We start from the raw sequence: 12139 nt of genomic DNA on the forward strand, positions 1-12139 counted from the left end.
CAGTTTCTCTAGAACAATCTGACCACCATCCTTCAACAAATCTGCTGTTACCTGATCCTCCCCAGCTGCCTTCCCCCTTTGCATAGCTCCTAAGGCTTTCTTTACTTCTTCTGGCGTTGCCTGTGGGATTTCGAATTCCTCTAGGCTATTCTCTCTTCCACTATCGTCGTGGGTGCCACTGGTACTGTATAAATCTCTATAGAACTCCTCAGCCACTTGAACTATCTCATCCATATTAGTAACGATATTGCTGGCTTTGTCTCTTAACGCACACATCTGATTCTTGCCTATTCCTAGTTTCTTCTTCACTGTTTATAGGCTTCCTCCGTTCCTGAGAGCCTGTTCAATTCTATCCATATTATAGTTTCTGATGTCCGCTGTCTTACGCTTGTTGATTAACTTAGAAAGTTCTGCCAGTTCTATTCTAGCTGTAGGGTTAGAGGCTTTCATACATTGGCGTTTCTTGATCAGATCTTTCATCTCCTGCGATAGCTTACTGGTTTCCTGTCTAACGGCGTTACCACCGACTTCTATTGCGCACTCCTTAATGATGCCCATGAGATTGTCGTTCATTGTGTCAACACTAAGGTCCTCTTCCTGAGTTAAAGCTGAATACCTGTTCTGTAGCTTGATCCGGAATTCCTCTAGTTTCCCTCTTACCGCTAACTCATTGATTGGCTTCTTGTGTACCAGTTTCTTCCGTTCCCTCCTCAAGTCTAGGCTAATTCGAGTTATTACCATCCTATTGTCACTGCAGCGTACCAAGCTTGCCGAGCACGTCTACATCTTGTATGATGCCATGGTTCGCGCAGAGTGTGAAGTCGATTTCATTTCTAGTCTCACCATTCGGGCTCCTCCACGTCCACTTTCGACTAACCCGCTTGCAGAAAAATCTATTCATTATCCGCATATTATTCTGTTCTGCAAACTCTACTAATAACTCTCCTCTGCTATTCCTAGAGCCTATGCCATATTCCCCCACTGACTTGCCTCCAGCCTGCTTCTTGCCTACCCTGGCATTGAAGTCGCCCATCAGTATAGTGTATTTTGTTTTGACTTTACCCATCGCCGATTCTACGTCTTCATAAAAGCTTTCGACTTCCTGGTCATCATGACTGCATGTAGGGGCATAGACTTGTACCACCTTCAATCTGTACCTCTTATTAAGTATCACAACAAGACCTGCTACCCTCTTGTTAATGCTATAGGATTCCTGTATGTTACCAGCTATTTCCTTATTAATCAGGAATCCGACTCCTAGTTCTCGTCTCTCCGCTAAGCCCCGGTAACGCAGTACATGCCCGCTTTTTAGGACTGTATATGCTTCTTTTGTCCTCCTAACCTCACTGAGCCCTATTATATCCCATTTTCTACCCTCTAATTCCTCCAATAACACTGCTAGACTCGCCTCACTAGATAGCGTTCTAAAGTTAAACGTTGCCAGGTTCAGATTCCAATGGCGGCCTGTCCGGAGCCAGGTATTCTTAGCACCCTCTGCAGCGTCACAGATCTGACCGCCGCCGTGGTCAGTTGCTTCGCGGCTGCTGGGGACTGAGGGCCGGGGTTTGATTGTTGTATTCATATAGGAGGTTGTGGCCAAGTACTGCACCAGGGTGGCCAATCCTGCTCTGGTGAGAGAGTGCGTTACCGGTTCTGGTCACCGAGATCAGGCCGCAGTCCAGGCCTGTTTGTGCCATTTTCTCAACACACGTTTTTTTTTTTGTATTTTCTGGTGGATAATTACGCGGCACCGGGATTTGAATCGCGTCCTCTTGCACTGGAGACGGATACTCTACCATCCCCGCAGGAGTTAAATTAAAAATTAAATTATGGGGTTTTACGTGACAAAACCACTTTCGGATTATGCACGCCGTAGTGGAGGACTCCGAAATTTCGACCACCTGGGGTTCTTTAACTTGCACCTAATTCTAAGTACACGGGTGTTTTCGCATTTCGCCCCGATAGAAATGCGGCCGCCGTGGCCGGGGTCCGATCCCGCGACCTCGTGCTCAGCAGTCTAACACCATAACCACTGAGCAACCACGGCGGGTCCCGCAGGAGTTGTACGCCTCATTTAACCTACAGTGGTGCCCTATTTGATCAGTCAAGGTGGACCAATCTGAGCTCGGTTATACCGCATGGATGGCACTCGGCTAGAGAACCTGGTATTTATGACCTGCACATGTGTGGCCACACATAATTGAGGATATATAATTTTTTTTTTGTTTAGGAGGGTTGTCGTACAGTGATAAAATAAAGGAAAAGACATTAAAAAAAAGAAAAAAAAAGGAACATAACATGTGATTTGAACTCGTGGCCCTTCAATGTTGCCCGGAAAGGTAGCTCAGTCGGTTGGTTCGTCAAGCCACCGGTTACTTTCCCAGTAATAATTCTCAGTAATTCTCAGTAATACGTAATTGCAAATATATATATATATATATATATATATATATATATATATATATGTGTGTGTGTGAACTTTCGGACGGGGCTTTGCCCCTTTGACTGCTCCCTTATGTAGCTTCCAGTGCGATAGTGGATACAAAAAGAGAGAACACTGCATGTCGGTGCAATAACTCCACTTACACTTGAAGGATTCGAAAAAGTTTTGTAGCATTAGATTCCTGAGATGGCGTCCTTTAATAGTGAGGCCATTCTATGATTAACTAGAAAAGTGTTTCAGGCTCCCTTTAGGTATCAGATTAAATGTCTTAAGTTTGCCAACCTTCAGACTTGCAAAATGCCATCCTTTTGTATGTGAGAAGTGTGTGATAGAGTTCATACAACTTAGTACCGTTTCTTTCAGAGTATAACCTGCCATCACTTATAACCTATAACCCCAATTACAAAACATGATAAAGAAAAAAATCCAGATGTGTAACCTGCAAAAATAACTGCGTACAACAATGCTAAAAAAAATTTGGCATATTTATTGACTCAGATTCTCTGGAAGCATTTTCACTTTGAATATGTAGTCGTGCCATCAGCACCACTGTAGATGGCGCAGTCCTCTGTTCCATCAAGGGTGTTCCTAATGGTGCACTTCTTTAGGCTCCTTCCTGCCATTTCCTTTGAATTGCCTCTATAACCCAGTGGTGTGCGAGTCCTACACTCGCCCTACAGATACAGCCCATTGGCATGAGATCACAAAGTCCTTCGGCCATCTGCTCTGCATGCGAGTGCTTTGTTTGTGTCTTAAAAGGCTTATTGAGCCAAACATCTACTGGGTGAAGCAGAGGTCAAGCTTCCTGGTCTAATGCCATCGGTAAGACAGTCTCCACCTCCTCAGTGCAGTGATGACAGAAAATATTATTACGGAAGGATGAACGAAGAGAGGAAGAAGAAAATCGCGAGACGCTGGCTGCTGCGGGTTGTTGGTGGTGAGCCATCTTAACTACTCAGACTCATTTTGTATATATATTGTATATATAATCTTCTATACTCCCAACATCCCCATAACATATTGGTGAGAGGTGCGGGGTACCACGGCTGGAAACAGAGCTCTGCAGTGGACGTCGCACCACCGTCTGCACCATGAATGACGGTGAGCACTCGGGATCAACGTTGTTGTCGCCTCCTACCTCACTGTCGCATGCTACGTCGCTGTCGCCTTCGGTTGTCGTTGTGCAACCCAAGGATCCTGGAACTTTCTGTGGGACCGGTGGCGCCGACATTGAAGAGTGGGTGGCCAGGTATGAACACGTGAGTGGAATCAACAGATGGGATCCTATGCTTATGCTAGCTAACCTGTTGTTCTACCTAAGAGGCATGGCAAAGGTATGGTAAGAAAACCACGAAGAGGAGCTAACCAGCTGGGACCAATGCAAAGAGAAATTGAAACAGTTGTTTGGCAAACCAGCCGGCCGTAAAATTGCCGCCAAGCAGGAACTGGCCTTCCGTGTCCAATCCTTCACGGAGTCCTATGTCTCGTACTTCCAGGACGTGCTGTCACTTTGTCGTAAAGCCGATCATGAAATTTCAGAAGCTGAGAAGGTCGGGCACGTGCTTAAGGGCATTGCTGACGACGCCTTTAATCTGCTCATGTGCAAAAGCTGCTCTACAGTTGATGCTATCATTAAAGAGTGCCGACAATTCGAGCACGCCAAAAGCCGACGCGTTTTGCACCAATTCGCCAGACTTCCCAATACTGTCGCAACGTCGACCTGTGAAAATCAACCCGCACAGCAGCATGTGTCGCCATCAGAGGAGGTGGTGCGAATCGTTAGACGTGAACTGGATGCGATGCACCCGCAGCTTTCTGTTCACGCAGGCCTTATGCTACCGCATCTTCAGTTCCTCTCGTATAAGCTATCGTTCGCCAGGAAATTGAAAACATTGGTTTACATTCTGTGTGTGCTGTCACCCATCCCAGAGCTAATGAACGCCCTTCTACTATTTTCGCTCCACCCCGACGCTTCTCTCCACGTTATCGCAACCCGACTGAGTGGAGAACTGCAGACGACCAGTCGACATGTTTCACCTGTCACCGCATTGGTCATGTCGCCCGATACTGTCGCAACTCGTGACCCTCAACACCTTCCACACTGACCAACCTGAGCCGTTTTGACGGAAATGCCCGCAATGTTTCGCCCACCGCCGGCTCTAACAGCGCCGACAACTCTGCTAGGAACACGTGGTACAGCCGCTCACCATCGCTGCGTGGACACCAGTCTCGTTTGCCGCAAACACGTCGCCTTTCGTCCCCTGTGGCGTTTGGCCACGCTCTTTCAGAAAACTAAGAAATGCAGCCCTTAGAAGTCGTGCTGCATTGTCTACTACCACAGCAAATCCTCTGTCTGTGCCCACAAGGAGAAGTGTAATAGACGTTACAATAGACGGCGTACGTGCCCAAGCACACGTCGACACTGGAGCCCACATATCTGTGATGAGTGCTAGCCTACATAGACGTTTAAACAAGGTCCTTACCCCAGCAGCTGCCCGAGTGCTTCGTGTGGCTGATGGCGGCGTGCTGGTTGTTCTTGGAATGTGTACTGCGTGTTTAATTATAGCCGGCTGCCCTACTTCTGTTCTCTTTGCTGTGATCGACAACTGCTCTCACAACGTTATCCTTGGATTGGATTTTTTATCCAGTCATTCTGCTCTCATCGGCTGTGCGACCGGCGTTCTTCAGTTGGAACTGCCTCAACTCGCCGATGCTCCGAGCACCGCCCTTGTGCTCGCTTCACGATGTGCGTCTGTCACCCGAGGCAGTTACTTACATCACTTTGACTGCACAGCCACAGGTTCCTGACGGTGAATATGTGCTTCGCTCCATCATCGACATGCTTTGGACTGGAACGTTGCTGTTCAGCATATGTTGGTCACGGTTACTAACAACAATGGCGTTCTACCGTTTCTGGATTTCATTCAGCCTGTGCCCTCAAGTGATTTCGGCCGGCGCATTCTTGGCCAGCGTTTCCAGTGGTTCCAAATTTTACGTAGAGAGTCTGAATGCCGAGAGTGGCTCATTAGTGCCAATTGCAGCTCACAGCTCTGGTTCCTTAACGGATGACTTTGCGAAAATGATTGTACCTGACCTCACCTCTGCACAGGCCACAGACATACATCACCTGCTTGAATCGTACAGCAACATCTTTGATTTCGGCGACATGCCTTTAGGCCAAACATTTGTCGTTCACCACCGCGTAGACACTGGAGACACGAATCCTATTCATCGGCGTCCCTATCGAGTATCGCATGCTGAACGTCAAGTCATCCAATCAGAAGTGGACAAAATGCTTTGCTTAGGGATCATCGAGCCATCAGGCAGCCCTTGGGCTTAGTCTGTTGTCCTTGTGAAAAAGAAAGATGGTACCTGGCGTTCTTGCATCGATTATCACCACTTAAACAAAATCACGTGCAAAGACGTCTACCCACTACCACGCATCGATGACGCCTTGGACTGCTTGCACGGAGCTAAATACTTCTCGTTCATCGATCTTCAATCCAGCTACTGGCAGATTTCAGTTGATGAAATGGACCGCGAGAAGACGACCTTCATCACGCCGGATGGCTTATATCAGTCCAAAGTCATGCCCTTTGGCCTATGCAATGCTCCTGCAACATTTGAACATATGATGGACTCTCTTCTGCGAGGCTACAAATAGACCACCTATTTTTGTTACCTTGACGACGTCATTGTTTTTTTCTTTCGTGTTCCGCAGCCACATTACCCGACTCGCTGCAATTCTTGCGGTCTTCCGAAAAGCCGGCCTTCAACTGAACTCCACGAAGTGTCAATTCAAGTGCCGTCAGATTACAGTGTTGAGACTTCTCATTGATGCATCCGCTGTCCAACCAGATCCGGAAACAGTTCGCACCGTACGCAGTTTCCCTGTGCTACATTCTGCTTCTGACGTGCACTGCTCCGTCGGCCTGTGTTCTTACTTTCGCCGTTTCGGCAAAAACTTCACCGACGTTGCTCGGCCTTTGACAGATCTTCTAAAGAAGAACACGCCATTCTCATGGGGCCCGGAGCAGGCTCACGCGTTCGCCGCTCTCATCAGGTTTCTGACCACCCCTTCCATGCTTGCCCACTTTGATCCATCTCCACCGACCGAAGTTCGCACTATCGCAAGCGGCCACGGCATCGGTGCTGTTTTCACCCAACAGCAGAATGGTACCGAGTGCGTGATAGCTTACGCCATCCGCCTGCTGTCACCTGCCGAGAGAAATTACTCCGTCACCGAGCGGGAGTGCTTGGCTTTAGTTTGGGCTGTCGCAAGGTTCCGGCCATATTTGTACAGCCACAAGTTTTCGGTCGTTACAGACCACCACGCCCTCTGCTGGCTGTCTTCCCTCTGGAACCCCACTGGATGGCTTGGTGGCTGGGCTTTGCGGCTCCAGGAATTTTCATTTGTTGTCAACTATAAGTCTGGACGTCTGCACAAGGACGCTGACTGCCTCTTGCGTCACCCCGTGGATCCCCCTGATCCTGTTGCGTATGATCCGGTGACCTGCGTGATGGCTTTGACTGACATGACCAACTTGCGCGCTGAACAACAACGCAACGCATCCTTACAGTCCATCATCGCCGGAGTGCAATCTGGCAGCACCGACGGCACGTGCCACATGTTCATGCTGCATGACAGCATCCTCTACCGTCACAATATCAACCTTGACGGCCCTGAGTTGCTCCTTGCCCTTCCTCGTCATCTGCGATCCGTCGTTCTCTAACAACTTCACAATGCACCGACAGCAGGACACCTTGGAGTTTTGCGTATGTACGACCGCATACGGCGCCGGTTCTTCTGGCTGGGTCTCTACCGCTCCGTGTGTCGTTATGTCTCAACTTGCGAAGTGTGTCATAGCCGAAAGAAACCTCCCCTGCCACCTGTCGGACGACTCCATCCAATTGAAGTTCCCTCTGAACTGTTCTTTCATGTAGGCCTTGACATGCTTGGCCCTTTTCCGACGACGACTAGAGGGAATAAGTGTATCACTGTCGCTACAGATTACGCGACACGCTATGCTATAACAAAGGCGTTGCCAACTAGTTGCGCAACAGACGTTGCCGATTTTCTCCTCCACGCTGTCATTCTCCAGCACGGTGCAGCTCGACAGTTACTTACAGACAGCGGCCGCTCGTTCTTGTCTCGAGTTGCGGACGACCTCCTCAGCTCTTGTGCCACTGAGCACAAGCTGTCCACTGCCTACTACCCACAAATGAACGGTCTTACGGAACGTCTCAACCAAATACTCACAGAGATGCTGTCAATGTACGTTTCCAACTATCACCGCGACTGGGACGCCATGCCGGCCTACGTGACATTCACGTATAACTCGTCCCGACATGCCACCGCAGGATATTCACCCTTTTATCTTTTGTATGGTCGTGACCCCACATTGTCCTTTGACACCATCCTACCTTGTGTGCACCGTATTGCCAATGAGTGCGCTCGCGAAGTCATCGACCGCACTCACATGGCACGTCAAATCGCCCGATCTCGCCTATTAGCCTTGCAGCATCACCAAAAAGAGCGTTACCACCGGTGCCATCGCAATGTTCAGTTCGCCCCCAGGTGCTCGGGTGCTGCTTTGGTCATCATGTCGTCGGGTCGGCCTCTGCCAGAAGCTTCTCGCTCTCGCTACACAGGGCCTTATGAAGTCCTACGTCAAGTTAACGACGTCAATTACGAGATCGTGCTGTTACAGTTTGATCCATCCTCAAGTCCGCCACCTGTTGACGTCGTGCACGTTTCGCAGCTGAAGCCATATTTCGCTCGCAGTTCTTCGCCTACCATGTGCCGAGACGGCGCTTCACCTACCGGGGGTCCTGTTACGGAAGGATAAACGAAGAGAGGAAGGAGAAGATCGCGAGACGCTGGCTGCTACGGGTTGTTGGCGGTCAGCCATCTTAACTACTCAGACTCATTTTGTATATGTATTGTAAATATAATCTTCTATACTCCCAACATCCCCGTAACAATATGCAGGTGCTGCTCCACGAAAATCATGGATCACAATCTAGCCTGTCAGTACCTATTAAGTACGAGGTTTGATCCAGAAATAAGGTTCCCAAAGAGGTCCAGCCACACCGGAAGATGTGAGGTGAAATCCGGCAACACTGCTGCACGCGTGCGGCTGTTTCCCCATTCTCGATTCCCCTCGGCCGCGCCTCGCTGCGCCGCTCATTTCTGGCTCAGCAGCAGTTCGATATGAAGGTTCTCATTGTTGATTCCACCAAGTGCAAGGTTTGTTCCGTAATTCGCTTTTTGCATGGCATGCCTGTGGATATTCATCGTCACCTGACAGAGGTGTATGGCGACAAGTGTATGTCTGTTCAGCACATGTGAAAGTGGGGCAGGGAGTTTAGTGCTGGTCGGAAGGAAGTCCACAATGAAGAATGGAATGGAAGACCGTCAGTTTCGGAGGTGGTTGTTGAGATGGTCCAATGCGAAGTGCTTCGAAATAGGAGGATCACCATCTGTGAACCTGTTGCACAGTATCTTGGGAGTTCGTACGGTACAGTGGAAAGAGCTTTGACTGAAAAATTGGGGTATCACAAGTGTTGTGCTCGATGGGTACCGCGGCTGTTGACATCAGACCACAAGGAGAAACGCCTTGACTGTGCTCGCCAGTTTCTTCAGAAGTGTCAAGAAGATAAGGAATGATTGTTGGACTCCGTTGTTACGGGAGATGAAACGTGGGTGTTTTATTTCACTCCTGATAAGAAACAAAAATCCAAACATTGGCATCACCCAGAGTCACCAGTTGCAAAGAAGTTCAAACAAACCCCTTCTGCTGGCAAAGTCATGGCCAGTGTTTTTTGAGATTGTAAGCGGATACTGCTGATCGATTTCATGGAATGTGGGACAACAATCAATTAAGACAGTTATTGTGCAACACTAACAAAACTCAGGTGAGCTATTCAGAACCGCCGGCGAGGATGGCTGGCAGCCGGTGTAACACTGCTTCACGACAACGCCCGACCTCGTGTCTCCCGTCAAACCCAGGAACTTTTGACAAACTTTCAGTGGACTGTCATGCCCCACCCACTGTACAGTCCAGACTTCGCGCCTAGTAATTATCACTGTTTCCTCAAGTTAAAGGAAAATTTGAATGGCCAACGCTTCTGGAGCGATGATGAAGTCAAAGAAGAGGTGAAACGCTTCCTGAACGGTTTGGCAGCGGAGTTCTACGACATTGGGATACAGAAATTGGAGCAGCATCTACAAAAATGCGTAGAAAAAGATGGCGATTATGTTGAAAAATAGAGCAAAGTTTCATCTTTACAACGATGTAAGTTTCTATGAGAATAAACAACGTTGATGGGAACCTTATTTCTGGATCAACCCTCATAAATATCTTTGATATCCTATAGACTTGTGTAACAGCTGCAGCCTTTTTTTCATGCTATTGCAAAAAAATTATAGTGCAATGCTATTTTATTTTAATAACTTTGCAAGAAGACGCAGCATTACCACTGATTTTTTTTGTTCTCATTTAATTTAGGCAACGAGACTGCATCTGCATGTATTGTTCCATATTGTTCAGTAAAACCTTTGGCATCGTTGTTTGCCAGGTTTGTTCGACATTTGGTTGCCAACTAGCCAGTCCACATTGCAGTAACTTGCATATCCAATGACATGGTGTACAAACTGATGTTTTCTTTTTTTTTTTCTGGACAAAGCAGGCACAAAAAGGTAGCAAAACAGCAGTAAGCACAGAATATTCTTTTTTTAAATTTGTCAGAATAAAAATATGGATCATTGTTTGGATGCAGTTGTTCCGTGCATAAATTCAGTGTCCTTTCTTTCTTTCTATACTAACGAATCTTTTACCAAACTAACTGTATTTCACCTCACAATGTTAAAGTACCTTTAAGTGCTGGCTAAGGTGGGCGATTTACCTCATGTTATTGGGAAACTAGAGCACTGGGAGTACGAGACAGAGAGGAGAGGATGCATACAAGCGCTTTCCTCTTCTTCGTGTCTCGTCGTCTCAGTGCTCTGGTTTCCCAATAATAAAATGCAAACCAGCCCATCCTGCAACAGCTGCAGTAGCATCACCGTTAGTTGCAGTGCTGACATAACTCATTATGGTACAGTGAGAAAAAGAGCTGTTAATGGTGCTTTCTTTTCTCTTAATATTCAGGCTAGCATTGCTGGGACAGGTGTGCCAGGGATTTGCTGAGCTGTGCTCCGAGTTGCGCCTATGCTTTCCATCCAACAAGGGTGCCCAGGCAAGTGTTAACAATGCCAGTTTCATTTTGTCAGAGAGCGCCTTGCATAAATTTAATATTGCTATGCATATATACTGTTGTGACTCAGTGAATATAGCATTGTGCTACTGAGCGTGATGATATGGGCTCAATTTCCAACATTCCAATGGGTGGGAAAAATTAATCCACAGCTCTCAACTATGGCATTTCTCATAGTCCCTGTCTTGCTTTGGTATAGTAATCAGTCAATGTCATTGTGTGTCTATGTACTTTGACAGCATAATGCAATGCTGCTGTGTTACCCTTTTTTTTTTTTACTTAGCCGAATATTTCATAAACTCATGATGTTTTGTTGGCAAGTGCAGATTTTTATAAAATGTGGTAACTTTCACTTCTCAGGATCCTTGGCAGAAGCAGCAAGTGTCTTTGCGTGCACTTCGGGACTCTGCATACAAGTAGGTGTTCTGCCCCTTGTAAATGTGAAGCCCTTGCCTTTTTGGAACCATGACATCAAAAAGCACAAAAGTTTTGATAGTGAGAAGTGTACTATGGGCATTTTATATGTCCATAAATGAGGCAAGAACATGGTAGAAATTGTACAAGTGACCAGGCAGTTGTGACTGGGGTTGCCTAATTTGGCTACAGTGACTTCTTTTGGGGCTTGTTAACTGTGAAAATTTAGGCTCCTCTAAGCTCAGCATCCTTTTAGTTAGTTTTGAAGGGACACTGAAGAGAAACCTTTAATAATCAACTTGGACTGATGAAGTAATGTTTCAAAGCTCTATTTTCGTTAATTTTATGGTAACAGCTGAATTATTTGCAAAGAAAATGAAGGTCAAGGCTTCATTTATTTTATTTTATGTTGTAACCCCAGCGCCTGTACATCAATTTGATGTCACAGATTTCAAAGTATTTTGCATGTATTTGGATCCTTGAGGGCTCACTAAAAGTTCTTGAATATTGTCAAGTTAATTCTTTGGCTTCTTTAGAATACAGCATTGTCCATTTGTAGGATAAATATTTTTACAAGGCCTGTGCAGACGTTGTCCAAATCCATCATGTCGAAGCAAGCCAGTGTAAAAACTTCAAAGCGACGTTGCCACACATCTTTGGCTCTTGCGTCTTTTCTGGCTTATGTAGCAAGTCTCTTCTCACAAGGAGAGCGGCTTTCTTGTTATGGCAAAAGGGTAACTTACTAATGCAGCTAAAATTATTTCTCTCTTTAGTGTCCCCTTTAAAATACAAAATAATGTCATAATTTGAAAGCATCTCTGATATCTGTGTTGCTTAGTGCACAGTTCTGCAACTCACCAAGCTGTCCCTAGTGTTGTCTGCTAACATAAGGCAGAAATATATTCACACTGAAAGAAGAATCAAGAACCGAAAATGGATGAATATCCACAGTTGTTTAAGAAACACACCAGCGTCTCTTTTTTTCAGAGCGCAGCTCTGAGGTGGGCGTTCCTGCAGCGAGCA

At 46.8% G+C, this 12139-nt stretch overlaps 1 protein-coding gene across 3 annotated transcripts in view; it reads left to right on the top strand.

Annotated features, from left to right (window-relative positions):
• The window catches only part of Cog1 (conserved oligomeric Golgi complex subunit 1), a 78080-nt gene that overhangs the window by 45305 nt on the left and 20636 nt on the right, over positions 1 to 12139 (top strand). For all 3 annotated transcript variants that reach the window (XM_065438927.2, XM_065438928.2, XM_065438929.2), the window contains exons 17-18: positions 10597 to 10684; positions 11063 to 11118. In XM_065438927.2, the coding sequence (XP_065294999.2) occupies positions 10597 to 10684; positions 11063 to 11118 (144 nt within the window). The remainder of the gene's footprint in view (positions 1 to 10596; positions 10685 to 11062; positions 11119 to 12139) is intronic.

Source organism: Dermacentor albipictus, chromosome 1, assembly GCF_038994185.2.
Source record: "Dermacentor albipictus isolate Rhodes 1998 colony chromosome 1, USDA_Dalb.pri_finalv2, whole genome shotgun sequence".
Taxonomy (NCBI): Eukaryota; Metazoa; Arthropoda; class Arachnida; order Ixodida; family Ixodidae; genus Dermacentor; species Dermacentor albipictus.